This window comes from Strigops habroptila, chromosome 3 (genome assembly GCF_004027225.2).
Source record: "Strigops habroptila isolate Jane chromosome 3, bStrHab1.2.pri, whole genome shotgun sequence".
In the NCBI taxonomy this organism is placed as follows: Eukaryota; Metazoa; Chordata; class Aves; order Psittaciformes; family Psittacidae; genus Strigops; species Strigops habroptila.
This window is the reverse complement of record NC_044279.2, coordinates 23,963,727-23,987,439: the sequence shown is the minus strand read 5'-3', so window position 1 is coordinate 23,987,439 and position 23,713 is coordinate 23,963,727. Positions and strand designations below refer to the sequence as shown.

At 41.5% G+C, this 23,713-nt stretch overlaps 1 protein-coding gene and 1 long non-coding RNA gene across 3 annotated transcripts in view; one reads left to right on the top strand and one right to left on the bottom strand.

The window, feature by feature from the left end:
• Nucleotides 1-4,030, bottom strand: part of AASS (aminoadipate-semialdehyde synthase) — a 28,528-nt gene extending 24,498 nt beyond the window's left edge. Inside the window, exons 1-2 of one of the 2 annotated variants that reach the window (XM_030480217.1) lie at nt 3,931-4,030; nt 938-1,158 (exon numbers count right to left, since the gene is read on the bottom strand). In XM_030480217.1, coding sequence (XP_030336077.1) covers nt 938-1,150 — 213 coding nt within the window. In that variant the 5' untranslated portion in view covers nt 1,151-1,158; nt 3,931-4,030. Of the gene's footprint in view, nt 1-937; nt 2,123-3,930 lie in introns of those variants that run through there. The other variant, XM_030480218.1, reaches the window with a different exon arrangement.
• Nucleotides 4,031-4,179: 149 nt separating this feature from the next.
• LOC115605745 lies at nt 4,180-23,020 on the top strand. The gene is made up of 6 exons (XR_003990706.1): nt 4,180-4,384; nt 6,203-6,285; nt 7,636-7,757; nt 18,459-18,561; nt 19,788-19,880; nt 21,386-23,020. It is a non-coding gene; the product is annotated as an uncharacterized LOC115605745 (long non-coding RNA).
• The last annotated feature ends 693 nt before the right edge of the window (nt 23,021-23,713 follow it).

Below are 23,713 nucleotides of genomic sequence, written 5' to 3'. Positions count from 1 at the left end.
ATCCTTCATCTTAAATTCACAGACTACAAAAAGGGTATTTTACTACATTTAAAGTATTTTATAAAGTACTGCAATAATCAACAGTCCTTTGTAATGTGTTGAAATATTTGGAAATAAGTTTAGAGAAATCTGACAAATTAATCTGAAGACTGATGAAGTGATTTTATAAAATTGTATAAGATTAAGTCCAAGCTGAAGAGCAACATCCAAAAGAGTGTTTTTCCATATCAAAATTTAGTTTTGTTCTCCCTTATTTCAGAAACATATTAAAATTCCAGCTTTCAGTATCATACTTGTGTATCCAGAGTGTATTATCTGGTGAAAAACAGCCCTGTGACTTAAGTAAAAGGTGATACATGCAAGTGATCACTAATTCCCTATTTAAGTTTCCATTTTTATCTGTTGGCTCAGATACCTTACAGCAGAGTATTACTGCTGCTTACAGGAACTGTAAAAGCTCTCAGCCCTGAAGCTCAGAGCATCGAAGAAAAAACAACCCAGAACAAAACTCTCTCCTCATTTTACTTGAGGAATAGGATTGAAGCAGGAATGGGATTCACCAGCTTCATCCTTCCTCTTCTTTTTTTAAAAATATGGTTATTTTTTAGGATGTTGCTGCCATACAAATAGAAGAAATAAACACCAATGTTTGATGAATTATCAAGGTTCTACCTCAAGAGCACCTAGAATTTCTTCAGAAACAGATGAAAGGACAAGAAATCAATAAAAACAACTCAAAAGCCCACCCATATGCCAACATCACATTAAAAGGATAAACAAACTATTCTTTTTTCTTTCCGCTAGGAGACAATGCCTCCTCATTTAACAACAAAATTAATATGTTTTCTCATGCATATCCTTTGAGTATTATTTTTCCTGTGCTATGGTTAATAACTGAGCTATGGGTTTGCTTACCTAACTCAAAATGGGACCTTACCTTCTCATGGATGGCTCTCCGGTTTGACGGCTGCACCAAAACCTTGTATCCCATCTGTGTCAATTCCTTAACATGCTTTGGTGCTAGAGGTGCTCTTCTTTCCCAGGCATTAACATCTTCCCTCCTGATTGCCAGCACAGACTTACAACGATGCCAACACTTAGCATGATGGAACGCACACCTACCATTTGTGTGACTAAAGGCTCGGAGCATTGTAAAGCCTGATGGCAGCAAAGGCAAAGTAGTAAAATATACATATAAATATGTACGTTTCAAACATTGTTTGTGCAAAAGGCCTGGTCTCCTCTAACATCTGCTGTAAAACACAAACCAGATACTTTATACTCTAGTTAAACTCTACTTTTGTGAGACATAAATTTCCCTGCTTGAGCAGGGAGGTTGGACTAGCTGACCTCCAGTGGTGCCTTCCAACCTTAACCCATTCTGTGATTCTCTGATTCTGTAAATCTGCTTTCAGTGTACTTTGTTGCATCTCAGCTTGGTGGGGTGTCCTTGCAGAAACAAATTTTTGTACTACTATAAGGGAAGGCTTTTCACGTGTTCAGTGTACCAAGTTTTTACTTACACAGCTTAAGAAGAATGCTGGAAACTTAAAAATACCAATTAAATTCATTTGCCAGCATAACCATCCAAAGACCAAGCACTTATAAACGTTTGCAACAGGATCAGTGAGAAGTAACAAATGCACAGAAAGAAGGTATATCCCAGGCAACAATGCAAGCAGTTGGTTAAAAGAGAAAGCCCAATACGTAAGACTAATGCAAAGTATTTTTATACAACTAATTCTTACTCAAGCCAAAAATGGAATGGAATGGACAAGACCTTAACTACTGCTTAGCAGTCAGCATATGTGTGGCCAGGAGTGACAGGTTTTTTTCCTAATCAAAATATTATGCAAAGTGGAAAAGCTTCATTAGGACAGATTTGCACTGCAGAGGATTATTCCTTTATTTTCTCTCTCCTCTTCTTCACTCCCAGAGAAGCATATATGCCACTGCTCAGCTCTGCTGTGAATGGTAAGGGCTATGCATTGGTCCAGCACCAAATACCTAGGAGCCTAAAGACTTGAGATATTTATGTGATTAAAAGATGTGGATCTCAAAGATAGAGGCTCCAAAAATGTGAACTTTGTTTTCAAAGTAGTTTTAACTGATAGTTACATGTATCATAGTTACAGTTCTGGTGTCCTCAACATAAAAAGGACATGGAGCTGTTGGAGCGAGCCCAGAGGAGGGCCACGAGGATGATAAGAGGGCTGGAGCACCTCCCGTATGAAGACAGGCTGAGAGAGTTGGGGCTGTTCAGCCTGGAGAAGAGAAGGCTGCGTGGTGACCTCATAGCAGCCTTCCAGTATCTGAAGGGGGTCTACAAGGATGCTGGGGAGGGACTCTTCCTTAGGGACTGTAGTGGTAGGACAAGGGGTAATGGGTTCAAACTTAAACAGGGGAAGTTTAGACTAGATATAAGGAAGAAGTTCTTTACAGTGAGGGTGGTGAAGCACTGGAATGGGTTGCCCAGGGAGGTTGTGGATGCTCCATCCCTGGTGGTGTTCAAGGCCAGGTTGGACAGAGCCTTGAGCCACGTGGTTTAGGGCAAGGTGTCCCTGCCCATGGCAGGGGGGTTGGAACTAGATGATCTTAAGGTCCTTTCCAACCCTTACGATTCTATGATTCTATGATTCTATGATTCTATGATTCTATCTCTGTATCTGAATCACTTGGAAAATTTTGTTTGTCCTCATGCCTCAGTCTTGTAAAATATCTATATGCCTAAAGCCTCAAGAGGTCCTATTTAACTCCAGGCTTGCTTAAACAGAAAAACTAGCACGTAAAGGAAGGCACGAACAGAAGCACACAGTCCTCTGCCTTAGCTCCAAGTGTGGTCTTCCTACCATCACTAAATTTTCCCACCAGCAGAATTTACTGTCCAGAAATTGGAGTTGTTATTTTATGACACTGCTCTTCAGCATGCTAAGAGGGCTCTCAGAGAGTGTGTTGGTACCTCTCAAAACCAGAGAAAGTCATGTCGCACAATGTCACTATTACTGCACTCTAGAATATAATGATTAGAGCAGTTCATACCACTGCACTGTACCTCATACACAAACCTGCAGGGAAAGAAAATTTTCCTCACACAGAAGAGTCCTACAAGAAGAACAATGCTGCTTTCAAAAGGCAGTGAACTGCCCTGCACTCATTCACAGTGAGCATGTGAGGAGGAATCAGGGCAATAAACAAACACTCCGTGTGACCTCTGGCAGGCCAGAAGTTTGTACACATGACTCTTCATGTATGCTCAGGCTTAACCACAGAGATACTGATATCCCGTTGTAAAAGCGAAAGTAAGTTTAGAATACAAAGCCTGCAGAGATGGTGAACCCCACCTGGCCTACTCAACACACCAAGTGGCCGAGGGAGCCGAATGGCACCGGTTCCTCATCACCTGTGCTGTGTGGGCTGTCCCACGCTGCTTTGAGCTTAGTTTTGAGGCTCAACAGCGCTGAGCAATATAGCAAAGGAAAAGTAGAATAACAAAAAAAATAACAGCAATGCACTTGATTACAGCTCACAATCTCAATATGATCCTGTTTCTGGAGTGAGTTGAATATACTTACACGGGCAACTTGTGCCTCCACTTACTACTTGAGCTGCAGCTACACTACAGCGCCGGCTGCTGCCAGCGTATTTCGCACCCTGAACCTGCGGCCGGGGGTCTCACGGGGCCCCTCCAGCCTCCCGCCAGGAGGGCGACACGCAGAAGGGAACAAAATCCCCGTTAAGGAGGCAGGGAGGCGCGGGCAGGCAGGCAGGGAGAGAAGCGCGGTGAGGGGGCGGCACCGGCCGCGGGAGACCGCTCTGCCGGCGGCGCTGCCCGCACGGAGGGCCCCAGGCTGCGCCCACTGCCCCGGGGAGCGCCGGGCAGCGCCGCGGGAGCCGCCGGGTGCGCCGGGGCGGGGGCAACGCCGTACTTACCTCAGGGGGAGCCGAGCAGCCCCGCCACGGCCGCTAGGCACAGCTCCCTCGTCCGGCCAGCGTCCGGCGCGCCGCCGACGCCCAGGGCGGCAGCCAACCGCGAGCAGCCCTGCGGCTACACCCTTCGCTGCCCACCAATGGGAAGGGGTCCTGCCCGTGGCGTCACGGCGGACGCCGGCACGCCCCCTCAACGCCCCCGTTCCTCCAGGCCCGGCGCCCCCCCCGTCTTCTGACGGGCGCCCAGGGCAGGCTGCGCAGCCATTCCCCCGCAGCGCACCCACCGGGGACTGCCCCCGCCAGGCGGGGCGAGGCCGAGCACGGGCCGCGGCTGACCGGTCACAGCCCTGTGTCCCCACGGCCGCCTGCGCTCATCTTTTTCCTACTACGCAACGCCTCAGATTGTTTATGTACGTTGCGTTCCGTCACGCTGTTCCTTTCAGGTGGCTTCAACACGGTACGGGAAACGGTAAAAGTTGTTTTGTCTGCCAAATAGAAATAGGATGTGATTTGTTACATGTGCTGTTGCCAATTTTCAGCTGGAACTCGGACTTTGAATTAGGTTCTTTATGATGGGCCTCAACTGCTAAGTTGGCTCATGACAAATAATAACAAGATGTTGTAGTATAAATCATGCAAATTATGAGGTGTAAGAAACAAAAACAAAACCAGAGTCCTGTCCTGGGTCTGCGGCGTGAAGAAGGGCTTTCCTGTAAGAGAAAGGCAGGCTGTGCACTGTAGAAAAGTCTCCGTGGGGGAGATGTAGTTGCTGTTACCAGTCTCTGTTAGCAGGCATGAGGACGTTGCTACAGAGCATGAGAACGTGAGGCATTGTGGCTGCACTCAGCAGAAGTCACAAGGACTAAAGGGTCTGAGGAGAACTCATCCTTGTCCCACTTTGCCACCGCGAGATCTTGCTGTGATGAGGGAGAAGTTGGAGACGTGGCACAGCCTGCACCACCTGTACTAGACACTAGCACTTGACCGCTTTTTAAGGTTCAGTTAAATTTTGACAGTGCTGTTACTACATGGCTTTAGCGGTACTTCTTCATAGATTACTTTCTCCTTATAGTTTTCTTGCTTTTCTTTAAAACATGCCCTTTTTTCATTATATGATCCTGAACTTTTCCCTTTCATTCTCCTCCTGCTTTTGCAGGCAGAATTCAACTGACAATGATAACTGTAACTTCGGTTCCCTAGTTTAGATCCAAGTATTTTCCTAACTCACCAGGGCAGGACATGAATGGTAGAAAACCTCAGAAAACCAGGGCTTGACCTGGCACTTCAGGTTTGCTGCTGTAATACGTATTATACAGGGAGGTGAGCATTATGGAATGAGATGCAGAATGGATCAGCACAGATTTTGGGGGTGTGTCGTGGTTTAAGCCCAGCCAGTAACTCGGAACCACACAGCCGGTTGCTCACTCCCCCTCTTTGTCCTCCCCCTGCTCCCGGAGGGATGGGGAGGAGAATCAGAAGAATGTAACTCCCACAGGCTGAGATAAGAACAGTCCAGTAACTAAGGTATAATACAAAACCACTACTGCTACCACCAATGATAATAATGATTAGTGAAATAACAAGGGGAGAGGATACAATTGCTCACCACCTGACGACCGATACCCAGCCCGACCCAAGCAGCAATCTGGGCCTTCCGGGTAACTCCCCCCAGTTTATATACTGGCCATGACGTGCTATGGTATGGAATACCCCTTTGGCCAGTTTGGGTGAGGTGTCCTGTCTCTGCTTCCTCCCGGCTTCCCCTCCTCCCTGGCAAAGCATGAAACTGAGAGAGTCCTTGGTTGGAGTAAACATTACTTGGCAACAACTATAAACTTCAGTGTTATCAGTGTTGTTCCCAGGCTGAAAGCCAAAAACACAGCGCTGCACCAGCTACTAAGGAGAAAAATGATTGCTATAGCTGAACCCAGGACAGGGTGAAAGCAGGTAAGGACTTAAGGGGGACATCTAGATTGTATCGTCTCAGAGTCTGGGAGGTGAATATTAGGGAGTAGGACCTAGAATGGATCAGCAGAGATTGTGAGGGTTGAAGTCCTCAGCAGAATGGACAGAATTGGTGGAGTTTAGGGATACTGTATGAGTACAAAGTCTTTCCAATCACTAACTCCCACTCTTCCCCGCCCAGCCTCAGTGTCCAGGACCTTCCACAATCTGCCTCATCTTCCTGCAGGATCTTCATCCTTTTCCTTTCCTTGATGGAGAAGAGAGTTACCTCTAGCTGGTAATTCCTGGACCCTTCTTTTATCTCTCTCAGGTATGAGGTCTACAGCACACCCAGCCCTGCAGAAGCTCCTGTCCATCCTTCCACTCTTCTTGGGAAGATACCCATTGCAGCAGGTAGGGGATGGGTCCATAGGTGGGAAGAAGGTGGGTGGAGAAGAGCTGGCTAGAAGGACTGGAAGAGCACTGGATTTGGGAACTCTTCTGCCATGAGAACAAGGGCAGTAACTGCTCTTGGTTTCTAGCCAAAAAAGTAAATTTAAAAGCTATAATAACAACAAAAAAAGACATTCGAGATCAGAAGACAGGTTCTCAAGATGCAGTCTGTGAACGGATTGCAAACTGCCCTTTGCTTGGGATCAGAGGAGGAAGCCATACCTCTCACCCAGCCAACAGAGGTCAGCTTGGGCCGGAAGCTAAGCCTTTCTACATAACTCCTTCGTAGAACAATATTAAAATATATGATTCAGTTTCATCTGAATATTAAGAACCCAAAAGGATTGGGATAGATTTGTCTATCAAGCAATAAGAGACATGGAGAGTCTTACATTCCCTTTGTCCAAGAAACAGTGAGACACAATGAGCTTTCTGCTTGGCCCCAAAGACTTACTTTAGGAAATACTGTCATTGTGCAAGGGTGTACTATATATGCCCCAGTGTCTAATTTCCACTTTGTGGGATTAATAAAGTACATATAGTTCTATGAGTTACATATGTGGAGTATAAATACATCCACGCCTTTCAGAAATTGTATCTTTCTTTATGTTTTATTGATAAAATTTAGAGAACTACTTCATAGGGGGCAAATTCAGTTGAACTGGAGAAAGTGTAAACTAAATAGAAAACTATAAGAATTATGCCATTCCTCAGTCCTTGCACTCAATGACTCTAAACTACTCATAAGAACTGATTTACTGATTTTTCAGAGTTTTGGGGTTTTTTTCCTTTTTATGATTAAATTCAAATATGGACTTTGTCAAGAATTGAACTGTTGGTATGTGCAAAGTTGATTGCTCTTATCTTTACTCATTCACAAAATTCAATTGAAATATGACCTTCTTGCAAAAGCATTTGGTGATTGTAGAATTTAATTCAACCATGACATTGGAAAAAATCCCTCATAATTTTGTTGCTTCCTCATATTGATTACTTCATATTTTAAAGTAGTAGAAAGTGTGTAGCTGAATCCATCAGCATACATCTGCATAGCCTGTCTTCGACTTAATTAATTGAAGTATTTTAGGAGCTGCTTTGTTTGTTGAATGAATTGGGAATCAAACCATGATGAATTTATTGTAGTAAGTAGACCTCACCAAATCTGCTTGAAGGGAGTTTTTTTATTATTATTTTCTAAGTTTTCAACTTTTGGGGAAGTTCTTTCTTTGAGTAAGATCTCAAGATTGCCTATAGTAGTTTCTTACAGGTTTAGAGCCAAATTATGTCTCCATACTCTTCTAACTTTTGCAGATAGGAGTCTGAGCTCAGAAAAATGAAGGATGAAACCCACAACGTGCTCTGTCTTGCACTGTAGTTCACACGCCTGAGCTGGGAGCTCAACCTTTGTGCTACAAGGAAATACATGGAAAAAGGTATTTACAGAAACTGAGCGGGTGCCGTCCTGGCAACTCAGCGATGCATGCCAGGAGAAGTCACTGTGCCTGAACCTAACGCTGTTCAGAAAGAGCTGACTTCTTTTGCCAAGAGCTGTCAGCTATGAACTCTCCCAAGGAGTCTGGCACCTTTGCCAGGCCACATCTGCCTTTCCAGTGGAAATGTTATACAAACACCCTCCCCTGTCTCGCGTGCTCGAGCTTGGTCACTAGCCAAACGCTTAGAGCCCTCTACAAGGAAGTTGAGAACAGTTTTCAAAGTTGCACTGCCATTCAAAACATTGACTTAAAAGTGTGTGTCTGTAGCATAAGCACTAGAAAATCAGTGTTTCTAAGGTGACCCTCTTTCAGGTTTTTAAATTGGAAGATACTATGCATAAATGACTACTTATAACTGAAGGGTCTTACATCTGAGTCACCCCTGAGTGCCCTAACTACTGTGATCGTAATGAAAAACCTTCTACAAGTTCTGACTGTCCTTTGTGGGAGCCATTATATGGTCTAGACACCAACTGGATTGGCTCCTGTAGATGAGAAGGGTAGGTTAATTCATAATTTGAGACTGTTGCTTGGAGATACACAGGATGAAGCTCCAGCCAGCTCTACAGACACAGAACTGGATTTTTAAAAACAGTGGCTAAAACCTTTTTTTTTTTAACATGAAAACATTTCACTTTCAAAACATTTCTGTTTGAAAGAACTTTTTATTTTGAGATTCCTTCATATGTATATTAAAGAGAGTTCACTTTTACCTAAAAATCTGTATACACCACTTCACTTGGGGTCAAGGTACTCTTTGTATAATTATTGTGGTTTGTACATTTTACTTTACTGATCCTTTTAGAATGTTATTTTAGGGAAATGGTCACACTCAGAGAGTTGTGGTCCATGGCTCAGTGTCCAGGTGGAGATCAGCAATTAATGCTGTTCCTCAAGGGTGGGTATTGGGACCAGCACTGTTTAACATCTTTGTTGGCAACATGGACAGTGGGATTGAGGTGCACACTCAACAAGTTTGCTGATGACACCAAGCTGTGTTGTGCAGTCAATGTGCTGGAGGGAAGGGATGCCATCCAGTTGGATCTTGACAGGCTTGAGGAGTAGGCCCATGTGAACCTCATGAAGGCTAGGTGCAAGGTCCTGCACCTGGGTCGGAGCAATCCTGAGCACAAATACAGGCTGGGCAGAGAATGGATTGAGAGCAGTCCAGAGGAGAAGGACTTGGATTGTTGGCTGATAAAAAGCTCAACACGAGCTGGCAGTGTGTGCTTGCAGTCCAGAAAGCCAACCATATGCTGGGCTGCATCAAAAGGAGCGTGGCCAGCAGGTCAGGGGAGGTGATTCTCTTCCTCTACTCCACTCTCAGGAGACCTCCACCTGCAGTCTTCTGTCCAGCTCTGGGGTGCCCAACACAAGAGGTATGTGGACCTGCTCAAGCGAGTCCAGAGAAGGGCCACAAAGATGCTCAGGGGGCTGTCTCCATTGAAGACAGGCTGAGAGAGTTGGGCTTGTTCAGCTTGGAGAAGACTCTGGGGAGACCTTAGAGCAGCCTTCCAGTCCCTAAGGGGAGCCTACAAGAAACCTGGAGATAGACTTTTCACAAGGGCATGTAAGGATAGGACAAGAGGAATGCCTTTAAACTGAAAGAGGGTGGGCTTAGATTAGTTATTAGGAAGAATTTTTTACTGTAAAGGTGGTGAGGTGCTGGCACAGGTTGCCCAGAGAAGCTGTGGCTGCCCCATCCCTGGAAGTGTTCAAGGCCAGGTTGGATAAGGCTTTGAGAAACTTGGTCTAATGGAAGGTGTCTCTGCCTGTGGCAGGTGTGTTGGGACTAGATGAACTTTAAGGTCCCTTCTAACCCAAACTATTCTATGATTGAAGTTAATTTCATACTATGAAATGAAGTTCCAGGCTGAGCAGAAACAGTCAGAAAACCAACGATCCAGAGATATACTTGGTGACTCTGGATGTATCCAGTAGCAGAACTTTAGGAGGAGCAGAAAAAGTAAGGATGTGACTAAGATACTCTGCCACAATGACTATCGGAGAGTTGATTTCTGCTACAGATTTGCCATCTCTCTTAAGGGAGACAGAGAATTTTATCAGCACCATTTAAGTCTCTTCCTGCATCTAAAACAGATCAGGTGAACTGCACTCCAGAAGAGCCTATTATTCTCTATAAAGAAAAAGGCAGCCTAAGTAACCGACATGGACTCATACTGTTACAGTATAAAGCCAGGTAAGATGAATCCTACCTGCACTGTACTCTGTTCCGGATAATGAAGGCAGAATTGCTGCAAAAGAATAAAGCAAATCTGGAATTCAGATTTTACAAACATGCTAGTATGGAATTGTTTTCTGTAATAAATACCTCCTTTTTTGCATGGACTGTGATTCCATCTGTCTGACCATCCCTAATTATAAGGTCTCATTCTTAACCAGCTGGAATGCTTTTCACTCAGCGCTGTGGGAGGAGTGCTGACTTCCATTACGGTAACAATAAACTCCCAGAGCACCTAGAGAGAGGTGGACTTCATAGATTTTATTCTTAGAATATCAAGGATAAACCCTGAATCCATTGAAGTCAATGAAAAACTCACACCAGCTTTTGCTAGGCTAGGGTTTCTCCCTAGGTCTCAAATGAACAGGAGAATTGGCATCCTGAAGAGATTTTTGCAGACTGCGTATCTACCTATCAAACTCTGTATCTCATTTAATTCTGATTTTATACTGCAGAGATCAAGAAGTTCCAAGAAGCTTTCAGGCTTTCAATCAGAATAAGGCTATTGAAAAACATGACCTTTTATTCAAAAGCCACTACCTGCAGTGGCTGTTGACTGCCACTGTGAATACTGACCTCACAGCAGAGTACTAGACATCACTGAACAGCACAGAGTGTTGTGTTCCCTACAATCACGTAGAGAATATATTTACATTCCTATTGCCCAGAAGGGGAAATTGCTATCTCGTAGGGCTTACAGCATCCCCAAAGAAAGCCCTTCTACTTTTAGTAACATCTAAGACGTAGGGTATATCTGCTCACATTTGTATGCACCAGAATTTACAGTAGCATCACATATGTCCATGTTCACCATAAAACTCAGTACTTTTGCATTTGCAGTGCATACTCAAACTGCTGCATCATTGAGATACCCTTTTAAATCACTCATAATTCCTAAGAGCCCACCTAAGCGTTTTAAAATTTCTGTGCAAATAAACCTAAACACAGAAAATTACAGCCTGTGATATCAAATTCATGAGTTGACTAATTAGAAGACAAGTGCTAGGTTCATTGCAAGAAACTGCAGCAGCTCAGCTAAAATAATCTGTCTGAAATACACTTCTATAAGGATCTTCATTGAGTCTATTAATTAAACTTACCAATGCTCATGCTAGTAGGGCTTTCAAGTCAGTAACAATCTACCAATTGACAATCAGGGTTTAGTGCTTAAAGAGGCCATTAAAGTGATTATGCCATAGCTGCATTAAAAGTGCAACCTTGCTTCTGAGGCTCCTTCAGCAAGTAATTGTTGTTCCTGCCTTAGCTCCTCCAGCAGCGGTTTGTCTCTGTCAGAAAGTGCAGACCTTCTCCTGAAAAAAATCACATCAAAACCCAGCAGCTTTCTGCATTTATTTAGCACTTTCCAGTTTTGTACCACTAATGTCATTATCAGTTTGGCAGTAGGAGAATATGTACTATTAACGTTTTAAAGCTGGAAAAAATGACACAAAAATTATGGTTCAGTCCACAATTTACATTCAGATCAGTGTCAGAACAGAAGTTCAGGAATTCTTGACTGATTTTTGCAAGAGTTCTTGATTCTTTATGGGCCTTTAAAACCAGAGATTTAAAACTCGATTTAACAAAACCATGAAAATAATGGGAAATATGTAATGTATATAATGACAGGTTCTAGACCAGCACAACTATCTCTGTAGCCACGTAGTAAAACAGAACTGAGCTGGCTAAAAGAAAAAACAACTATTTTTTTTTTTAATGAGGATACTTTTCACTCTCCAGTGCAACTGAGCAGACTCAACCAACCAAAGGCATGTACAGGCAGGAAAAAAGGGGGGCAGGGATGAGAGCAGGGAAACAGTTCTACTTAAGCTGATGGAAAAAACGAAGGCATGTAAGACTATAGCTTCAATATGCTTCCACTGAGAAGTACATGTGGGAGCACGTCCTGTGGCAGAGGGCGCTCAAAATCAAAATTTTACCCAAGAATAACAACCAGCTGTCCCAAACTAGGTCCCCAGTATGCTCCTGCATGCAGTCAAGCTGACAGTACAACCAAGGGCCAGCTTGCTTCCAAATGACATTTGAAACATTTCTTGGAAGGCATTTCGACTTTGACCTAATTTGTGTATACTGAAATGCAGAAATTACTCTTTAAATCTGTTTTTTTGTTTTGTTCAGTGGTTCAGCTGTAAACTGGACAATGGTTAAATTAGAAGGGAACTCTTACATCGCCCTGAAGCTGTAGGTACAAATCAGGACATGATCTAATGAGACTTTTGCATTCCTAATTTCTGTGGTGCACTAAAAAAGAACAAGCAAGGATGCAAATGGATGCTTCCATTTGTTTCCTTTGTCTAGTAAGAAAAATACCAAGGTGCAGAAGAAGTTTACCTGATTGATTATATACATAAATAAAACCATCTCACTTGTCAGCCTGAGTGTAGTGAAGTTAGTATTGAACTCAGAGCTACAGAAATAAAATGTGCAAATTGCTTTATATAGTATGTCCCTATGTAATAAATGGATCTCACTGGTTTTGGCTTATCATGACAGCCCACCAAAATGTAAGGTTGTATCATATATAAATGACTGGGTTTATTTTTGCTAGTCTATAATGTTATTGGAAAATGGAGATGAGGATGCAGTTGCCACCAGATTTTCCCATATTCTGATCAAAATTCTTCTTTTAGATCAAGAGCTGTTAAAATTCAACCTACTGAGATTACCGTTACATGCAATTGAGATTACCTTCATCTCTTCAAGGTGAAAGGCCACTTGGACACTTTCCCTCAGTTTTGGAGCTGCAGCTTTCCTGTAGCACAAGAAGTGCAACTGCATTTTGGCCTAGAGGAGGAAATTTCTTTATGGTTGTCTATGGTTGTTTAAAGTCAAATTTGATTCTCTAAATGTAACATGCAGTTTATTCATGCAAAGGTGCAAGGCAAGCACAAATGTGTTACAAATACCCACATCTAAGCAAACTTTTCTCCCCAAGTTTTACCAAACTCTGTGCAGGCAGCTGCTTGCATCTCTAGCAGGGAAACAGAACCTTTGATGATGATTTTATCGGGTAGAAAACCAGTCTCTTCTGGTCAAAATGTCACCTTCAGCATCTGAAACCTGACACTGGTAAATATCAAGTTATGTCCTTCTGATCTTCAGCTCTGGCATTGTGAAGGAGGAGTGAGAAAACATTCTCATTCCTGCCTTTCCCTCCTGTTTATGAAAAGAACCAAATGAGTAAAGGAAGAGCAGAGGGTTTTAACCGCTCTGTCATGGGCAGAGCATAATTGCAATACTTTTACTGGAATCACCTTCGTGATAGATTTACAAAGGACAAAACTCCACTCTAGCATCATTATAACTACTTCACTCTTCTCTATCAGCTCAAAATATCTAAAGATTTTGAGCACTTTTCAGCATGAGCCACACACGTCCAAGACTCGATAAAAAAACATTCATATATGCCATGGTAATTTCTGAGACAGAGTCAGAGGAGCTAGCTAAAACTTCTTGGAATCCACAAGGTGAAACCAGGAATTCACAAAGTCCTTCAGAAGAGTAGAATACTCTTTGAAACCTGCTTGCAAGTCCATCTTCACACCGTTGTAAGATCAGACAGAAAGATGAATGCATTTTGCCCAGATGCAAATCTGTCAGTGTCTCATCTCTTCTACCAGTGGCAACTTTGGTAGCTCTGCACTTTCTACAGACAGGCAGTACATTGCAGCCCCACCTCCCTGCAGCACCACCACCTTCACAAAAAGTGTCAAAGATACCTGGTGTGTCATTGCCCTGCATAACAAGTTGTATTGCAGCTGGGTCCCCTTTGCTGGGTGCTGGGAATCAGCCAATTCGCTTGCCCTGATTTTGCTGTTGTATCTATAAAACTAAAGCCTTTCCCAGACAGGTAGACAATGAAACTGCCTACATCCAGCATGACCAAAATTGCCTTCTCTAGAGCCAGTGCTCCTGCTTTTAAAAATGCTGGTGGATGGAGATTTGAGTCATATGTCCATACTGGGCTGGAAGGTAATCTTCAGGAAACTGAGTATTTCTCTGCTGTTGGCTTGTTCCAAGAATCACATTTTCAGATTAGCAGCATGAAGACCATCCAAAGCATTTGTCTGGTATTTGTGTCACCAGATTAACTAGGATGCTCTCCTCCCATCCTTCCCTCATCACATAGTTGGGAACAGACTGCATTTTCATCTACCTTTTACCCGTGGTTTTAATTTTTATTTCAGTGGTTTGTTCCAATCATCAAGTTGCTTTTCTTTCAGTTTCAGCCTTTTGGAATAGCAGATTTTCTAACTCAAGCAAGAGGGTTTTTTTGCCCAGTTGGGCTTTAGCTTAGGGTAAACTCTCAGAGGTAGGGCCAGCTAATATGTTCCACCAGCTCACTACTACAGTTGTTTTCAGTATTTTCCTCCTCTGATACCACTAGCTAGTGCGTCCCCTGCCTTGTACTTTCCACCAACAAGCTTTGGTCTTAGTGCCTATCTGGCATGACTCCCTGCTTGTTCATCTTGATCTGGCAGAACGATTAGTTGAGCCTTGGTTAGACTTTTTGAGTACAGCCTCTGTTTCTGTGCAGTCTACACAGACTGCATCTCATAATTTGTCTTTTCTGTGTGTCCTCTTTCTCTGTACAGAGAGATCCCCAACTGTCTTTGCTTGTTTGGGCAGTACTTCCTTTTCACTGAAACTTTTTTATTTCAGGCCTGGTGTCCCCAGCCTACAGCAGCTGAAGTGCAAGTTTCATTTGAGATGACGCACAGATAAACACCCACAGACACATGCTCCCTCTCAAGCTCACAGCTCAGGGATCAGGCTTGGCTTTCTGATTAATAGCTCCTCCGTTATTCCCTGAAGGCTCTTAGTATTTTTCGCTTTGAAGATCTTATCCCTGGCATTGATTGTTTTCTTTCTTGCTCTGCCTTACAGTGTACTTTTATCAGATCAGGAGTTTCAAGCTGAGGTAGATACCAACATAAATCAATAAATTAATCATATTAATCTCTTCTTTCTTCACAATGTGAACTTTCCAACCCAAAATTTGTTAGCTGATGAAGCCTGGACTGAAATATTTTTTTCACTCGTTCTTCTCCAAAATAGGAAGTGGTCTAACATGATTGTTAATTGTAAACTGTGGTACATTAGGGTAAGAGCCTGAATAGTCTTGTAAGTGGGACAAAGCCTGCTCCCATCCATGTAGCTGCAGAGATGCCTTTCACTCCACCATCTGGAAGAGCACAGTGCAGATGAAAAGCAGCTATCCACAGAGGGAGTTTGAGGGCCACGAACAAGACCTAGACTAAAAAATACAATGCCATCAAGATCTTCCAATATTTTTAATCCTCCTATTTTGCTGTGTGAATTTTATGACCTGGTTCATTTTCCCTTGCAGCCAATTCCACCTGCCCAGAAATCTGCTCAGGTGCCTGACACATAAAATTCTTTTCCCTTTTTAAAGTACTTTTTTACTCCATAAATTCATCATAAAATATCATACCATTAACCAAGGCACATTATCTTTCAGTGTGATTTCTAATATGTATTTTTTAAATCTGGTATGTTTAAAAACACTATAGGAAAAATTACCCACCACATAGGTATATGTGAACACATATGCACATACACACACACATACAAACACATGTATGTATGCATACTCGTACTCTATGTCTTCGACTTCTTCAGGAAAGCATTTAAAATACATCCACCACACACATTTAGAGAATAAAAAATGTACTAAAAACTAGTGTGCCACATAAATTGTTCAGTAAGAGTGAAAGGATTAAAAGCTTCATATTCTGTTTATGAAATCAAATCTTTGTGTCTCTCCTCTGTGCATGCCATAAGATAACGTTCCATAGCAACAAAAGCCTACCACTAAACCATCACCTTGATGTCAATTCTTGAACAGAAAGAACACAAAAAAACAGAAATACCAGTCCTAAACTTGAGATAATATCAATTATTTAAATAGGCTGGTTCAGAGTATCTTTTTAGTCTGAAAATTGAAATGTTTATCATTTTATCATTGAAAAGAAGGACATTAGAATGAATCAAATAAGGCTGCATTTGGGTTCACAAATTAAACACTGTTTATGAAATTACAGTCTTTGAGCCACCTCAGCAATTTTTAGTGATCGGGGTATTGCTTTAACGTTGTAGAACTCAAATTACTGATGGCTCTGACACTATTCAGCAAAATACAAGGAAACATCCACCTATGAGGGTGATCAAGATGGACAGCAGAAGCATGTATTAACTGATTTAAAAGAGGGTTTTTTTGCTACTAAAAGAGGCTCTAATAAACGATAAAAAACAAGGCACAGGATGCAACTCCATTTCTTAGTGGCGAATTAGAAACTAAGAAAAATTCTCATGTTATTCAAAGTGATTATAGAAATACTTTTTCTCTCTCAAATATTAGAAACCAAACCACATTTCCAAGTAATTAAATAACAAACTTCCCATTCCTTTTAACAAGAGTACACTGTTCTCATGTGAGGTCTTACAGTTTACATATTAGTTTCCATATGCATAAAGAATAACTACATGCTTTCCTCACAGTAATATCCCTGGAGTCTTCAAGATGTAAGACATGGAAAGCAAAGAATGTAATAAATACACAGTCAAATATACTTCATATGAGATCCTTAAAGCATTCAGCCATGTTCTATCTGCTCTTTTCCCTAAAATACACATGTATGTATTATAGAATCATAGAATCAACTAGGTTGGAAAAGACTTTTAAGATCATCAACAGTCTAACTGTTACTGTTTGCTGTACTGCTGTCCTTCAGATACAACACTCGAAAATGCTTAAGTAAATTAGTATTTCAAGTACAGTCTTACTATTCCCTTGAGGTCCAAGGGGCCCAATTCTCAGTTATATTTATATCCTTTTAACCACTTTGCAATGTAGTGGGCTTCTAAAACCCTTCAAATGTGTATAAACAGCCCCTGTGAGAATCACCTTTGTCCAAGGAGTTTCTTTTTCTGCAACAGTACTGAGATAGGGCCCTAGAGCATCCCTCTTCCGGGAGACCTGTGCCAGGAGACAGAGCAGGAGGTAATAGGTGGCACAGGAGCATGCCAGGAGCCTCTTTGGCATTTGATGATCTAGAACTCTGGCTGCCAGGCCTCATGCAGAGTGCTTTATACATTTATAGTATCCTTAATGATAACTGAGAAAACAAAAGCAGGAATCAAACCTTATGGTGACAAAAGCATCAGTGATACTTTATTCAAAGTCAAACTTTTTGGTATGTGCCTGAGGGGATGACAACATGGATGACACACTAGTTTGTCATACCATCCCAGCTATTTTCCAGAGCAGAGTATTCCAGCATTTTGTTCTAAATCTGACTGAATACGATAATTCTTCAGGAAATTACTTTGCCAGAGATGCCAAACCGTGGAGAGAACTTTTTTATAAATACATACATATATGTGAGTATATATAGCGTGTGTATATGTGTACATGCATGTGTGTACATATAGAAAGACCATCTTCTGACTTTAATTAAAATACTAAAATTCACCGATTTTACTTTCCTAGAAAAAAATGCAGTAGTTGATCATAGAATCATAGAATCATTGGGAAAGACCCTCGAGTCCAACCATTACAAATCATAGAATCATAGGATTGGGTTGGAAGGGACCTTAAAAATCATCCATTTCCAACTCCCGCCATGGGCAGGGACACCTTCCACTAGACCAGGTTGCTCCAAGCCCCGTCCAAACTGTCCTTGAAAGAAGACAAAGGGATTGTGATTCTCTTACTTTTTAAAGAATGGTGGATTAAACAAAACAAAAATACAAATACAAAATTACAAATACCTTATACTTTATTTATGATAACTGATGTCAAGAGTGGTCTCCCTAATATAACAGAAACAACATACTTTAGGTAATAACAGTTCAGAACTTGAACAAAAAAAAAAAAATCAGAAGTGACCCAAACGAAGGGGTTTTTCCAATATTTCACTTAATAGGAGTTCAAAGATTATGGTTTTTCAGCTTGAATTGAAGAATCTTGGTTCTGTTATTTTGAGTGATTATTAACATTCCAAAATAAAATTACTTCAGTTTATAAATAAAAGTTTTAAAAACCATAAATACCTAAATGTTTGTTTACTCAGTAAAATGTTTGTAAACTCAATAAAAATAACACAAAGTCCTGAGTTATTTAGATTGATCCAAGTGTCTTTATATTGAAAAAGAAGTCTCCAGAGGTCAGGAAATTTGTTTGCTCAGTGTCACAGGTCTCTGAAACTTGTGACTATTCTTTCTGTTGAGCTGAAGTTTACCCTGAGCAATTCCTCCCTAACATAAAGCTGAAGGATTTGGTGGACATTCAGTGAACAAGCAGCTTAGGCAGTGTCAAACATTACCCACCTCTGAGGAATGTTACTCTCTTCCAGGTCCAGAGTGAAAGTAGGGTGCTTCCAGAACAGAGGTGAAGCACCAAAGGGCTCCTGGGACCCCTTCAAGAGGATTTGCCAGAGCAAGTTTCCCTCCTGACAGGTGATTCTGTGTTAAAAATAAATGTTTGCCATGAGAAATTTAGAAATGCAAAGGAATGTGACTTTTAATCCCTGCACATTGTAACAAATTCACTGCATAACATTGACTGTTGGCTGGCTCTGCGGAAGAGCTCACTCAGAGGGACTGCTGAGCTCTGGAATGGGGATCTGGCAGCAGGCAACATTCCTTCCAGGAGCACACTCCCACAGTGACAGCAGGGAAATCACAAAACTGGAGAGGAATAGTCTTTAATGACAGCCATAAATGTGATTTGTCAAGAATAACCCCACTTTTGCCATGTGAGAGGGGAGGATGTCAGTTCCTCAGACGTGAGCAGGTGAGATTTCTTGCCAATTTTAGACCAGGATATAATGTGTGCACTGGGGAAACATTTCCACTGCAACAGTTTAAAACGCTGATGTATCTAATGAAATCCATGCACTGTCACTCTGCCAGCTCTTCTCAGCAATACAGAGTATTTCCACTTGATGGCACCAAATTTTATTTTTTTTAAACCTCAGCTCAAAGCAATTCACTAAAAAAAGAGAATTCCAAGAAGACAGCCAGGAAAAAAACATGTTTTTTCTGAGCACATTTATTTTCTTGAAAATCTGGAGTTCTTTATAAGGCATGAAGTGAATTTGTTACAGTCGCTTTGTCTCTTCTGTTTGACCATGACCATGTAGTCATTCAAACTGCCCATTGCTTGGAGTATCTCCTTTAGTGAAGTAAAGGTTGTGTTATCATATTGTTATGAGTCAGCTCCTGAATGTGGATGAATCATGCATTTTAAGATAAATTTTGGTTCTAGCCCCATCCTTGAAACTCATCATGCATTTGCTTTTTTAAAAAATGAAAGGCACCCATACAGGCCATAGCAAAATAACAGGCAATTTTTTAAGGGCTGAGCATCAGTTTTGATTCTTACCCTAAATTAGTAGTTGCTTATTAGTAGTGATTACTGATTAGTAATTCTCCAATAACTTTAACTACTTTAAAACCAACTTTTAAACCTTGCTTATGTTATATTGTTCTATTTAGTTCTTGTATTGTTCTATTTAGTTCAATGCGCTAAAAATGTAAACAAGCAAAACTGTAGTTTAAATAGTTCTCCAGTTCTTGGAGATTCCACAAGCTTTAGACAATGGTCAGCATCATGTACAATGTACCGGATAATATTAGATTACAGCAAATATTCATTTATAGTTTCTCATCTCCTCTTTCAGCAATAAGATGGGTAAGGCAGGGTTGAATCCTGTGTCTGCGCAGTACCTGCATGGGGGAAGGAGGATGACCTAGTCCATGACTAAGCCTCCCAGGTACTACAGCGATACAAATGATGTACAGAGGCATTTGTTGAGGTTCTACAACTGCAAACTAGCATTTTAACCACATATCTGTCATGTTTCTGTCTGCAAAACAGAGAATGCAGTGAAGCACTGGATTTCGGAAGGATGACAGGGATAGTCGTGGACAGAGAAAGGATTGGGAAGCAGGGACAGATCAGTCCTCATCTAAAATTAGGGTACCAGATAAGGGTTTTCAAGGCAAAAGGCAATACCAGAAGTCTTCTGACACAGAGTGTATTTTTGTCTTGGCCTTATAGGAGAAGACTCTACAATGCAGGTTCTGTACAGGCATTGTGCATATGAGCAGTAGACAAGCACTTAATGTGTTGTGTTTATTGTGCAGGTGCAAATAAACTCCTTATTATGTGCAAACCAGGACTGACACTTCCCAAATACATCATGTTTACTGTGTGTCCATGACAGAGCTTTGTCAGCTCTGCATGACAGCACATGCACCTTCACTTAGGTGTTCAGATATGCAGCATTATTGAAGCTACTGTCCCTGCCATGACCAGGCTGCTAAATGTCCAAAAGTCTCACTTGGCTTGTGGCAACGAGGACTTCTTTGGAAAAGCCTGGGTATAGGTTGCTTTCACCCACAAATGACCCTTCCCTTCTGCCACCTCCTGTCTTTTCCTGCCCTCAAGGTCCAAACTTCCTAGCTGAGTCCTGAGTCCACCTCTAAAGGATTCCTCTGATCCATAAGTTTTAAAGGATTATCGAGTGCAACCTGTTCATGTACCTCCAATTTACAAATCTATGATCAGACTGATTTCCTCTCTTCTCCAGAACTATCTTTCAACTTTAATTTCCACAAGGTTCCTCTCTCTTCTGTGAGAAAGTAACCTACTTGTGAAGGAAAATTTTCACATAATCTTAGCTCCATTTGAGACCTACTCTGAAGACCAAAGCCCTCTCTTTGAGGATGTGAATATTTCAAGTAGCTGGGGCTCTTGGACCAGGAACTGGACTCAGTCACTGAGATCAGTGCCTCAGGCTGGCTTTTCTCCTTTACTCTTCAGAAGAACAGCTTGGAAGAAAGCCCCGTCCTACAAAGGTGTAAGGACAGCACTATTCATTGAAATTCAGTTATTGTTTTAAACAAGTCATCTTCTATTTCTGTTCAATAACATCATTCATTGCAACTATCAGAAAACCCACCCCGAAAACAAAAACAAACCCAAAAACCCAAACAAACCAAAATCCAAAAAACAAAACACTTTTCACTTGACTTTACACTCTTCCGTCATTCCTTCCCTGCACATTGCTGTCATTCAATTATTACATGACATTTATGGTGTTTCATTTTCTGTTAGAACCTGAAAAAAATTGATGAGGAAATCCAAGAGCCTGTGAAAAGAGCATGAGCATCCTTTCTGGCTCTGGAAAATACAAAGAGCAATCATTACTAGCCAGAGCTTTATTAGAGATGAAAAATAGCAGCTGAGAGCAATATTTGTCTTTTCTTCATACAGAGCAAGAAAACTCTTGGCACCAGAGCATCTTCCCAATCCACTTCACCTACCTAGAGTCCAACCCAGAGCTGCTTCTCTGGGAGCAGAGATCCTGCCAAGGCACGTCAGCCCCAGCACACACTCCACTGCTGCCGTTCTGCTGAACTATGTGGGGTTTAACTAACAGATGTACTTCCCCTAGGACAGAGGTCTGACAGCCAAACTAATTTTTCATGGGCAAGTTAATCTCACTTAAACCCTTAATTTTCCCTGTTTAATAGAGGTTGGTCATGTTAGTCTTAACTCACAATTAAAGCAGAAGTTACTAATGCCACAAAAAAACACCCTCTTTTAATTACTCTTTCCCCTCCCATATTCCAGCAACTACTTTTGCCTAAGTAGTATCCTGGCAACGTATCCATGATTTAGCTCTCAAGTTTTAGCAATCATTTACTGCTGTTCCACACAAATTCTGCATTCCCTCATTTTTATTACTGAGAATTATTCTAAATTAGAAATAGAGTAAATAGAGTCATGGAGTAAAGAGAAAAGCTGTGTGCCAGTGCCAAATAATTCTGCAAACATCCCAACCATAAACTTTTGCCTCTGTTTTTTCTGTCACATAGGCTTTGTGTTTAATTATGGTTGATGTTATGAAGTTGCTAGGAAATTACTGTCTCTGTGCTTAGATTCTATATGGTGATTCTGGCTACAAGATATTACTTTGTTCACTTTCTGTTTAAGGGTAATTCTGACATGGTTTTATTAACCACACTCAAGTTTAGGTGTCACATGCTAGTGTAAGAGATATGTGGTCCAGGTCATATTAATTAGAGTGAAAGAGCTCAAGCATGACTCAGGGCCCCCACATGTTTTACCTTTCCCAGATGGGAAGCCAGCTGACTCCCTCTAAGGCAGAAGATGTAGAAGAAGCCAAATACATGGGCAATAGGGATCAGCTGGGACTTTGGGTTCCAGGAAGAGTTTAAGCCCAGAGGTAACATGAGCCAGGGTACAAGAATGCATATTCAAATTGCTGTTTATTCAGAAGCCTTTCAGTGTATCCATCTACGGTTCTCCATGGCCATAAGCAGTCTCACCAAGATAGTATAGTATCAGCAGAAAAAAAACATTAACTGACCATGGCTGTTGTGCAGACTAATGCCAGAAATGTGTTCTGCAAAGACTTTAGAAAACAGAAGCCGCTGAAGAGGGCTGAACTAAGTGGAAAGAGTTAATGGTGTTAATCTGTGCAGGTTCTGAAGCAGCTAAGTGGTCTGCAATTCAGGAAGCTGCTCATTTCCAAATCGTATTGGGCAAAAAGACAGATATCAGCAGAGCCAGGGTCTCAAGTGGCAAGCTCACTGAAGCAGAGAGGGAAAAAAAGACCAGATAGGTTGTTTATGCCATTTCAGTCTTATTGTTTTGTCAAGAAAAAGACCCTTCATACAAAGAAGTGTTTTCTATGAGAGAAATCAGGAACCCACAGAGGCAGCCAGTGAGTGGGTAACCCAGTTATACCTATTAATACAAGACAGCTATTTCACTGATAAATGTGACATGATGATGATAAAAATTACAAGAGGATGACACTTAAAAGAAATACAAAAGAAATTGCTAACACAGGACAACTTCATATTAGAAAAAAAAAAAAAACAAACAACAAACATCAGAAGGCCAGAAAAAGCTATTCAGAAGTGCAGAGAGAAATATGTACTAGCACCAGTGACATACATACTACAAAGCGGAAAGGTAGCACCAGCAAGTAGTTACACACACACAAAATGCAGCAGTATGGCACCAGACACTCCAGCTTTGAAAAAGAAGCATGTAGCAAAGGTAAAGATGTTACAGAGTTTTAGCAGTTGTGGATCATATCATGCAAGAAAGGAATATGCATCATTAGGGAAGCTACGTACAAAGTGACACAAAGCAAAGCATTTTACATTAACATCCCACACTGACAAACAGAGTAAACAGGTGATACAGGGCACACAACTGATCAAATATCTCAAAAAAATTAATACAGCAGCAGTGAAACTATCTTCCTTTTGGCTACTATACAAACAAGGAACTGCATTGTGGCAAAGCATATGCAAATATCTAAACAGATCCAGAAAAAAAGATGACATTTCAAATGGATGTTGAAATGCAAATAAGTTGCATCTCTTGAGAGAGAAGGTAGATAATGTTTAGCCCTTACCATAAGACTATTATCTTTGGAAAGTATGATCGACAGAATATACAGTGCAGAAGGCACAGAAGGAAAATACTAAGATGACCACTAAAGCAAATGCATCGGTCTGGTTTCCCAAGCAGGAGGACATGCCTGCAAACAGAACACATGAA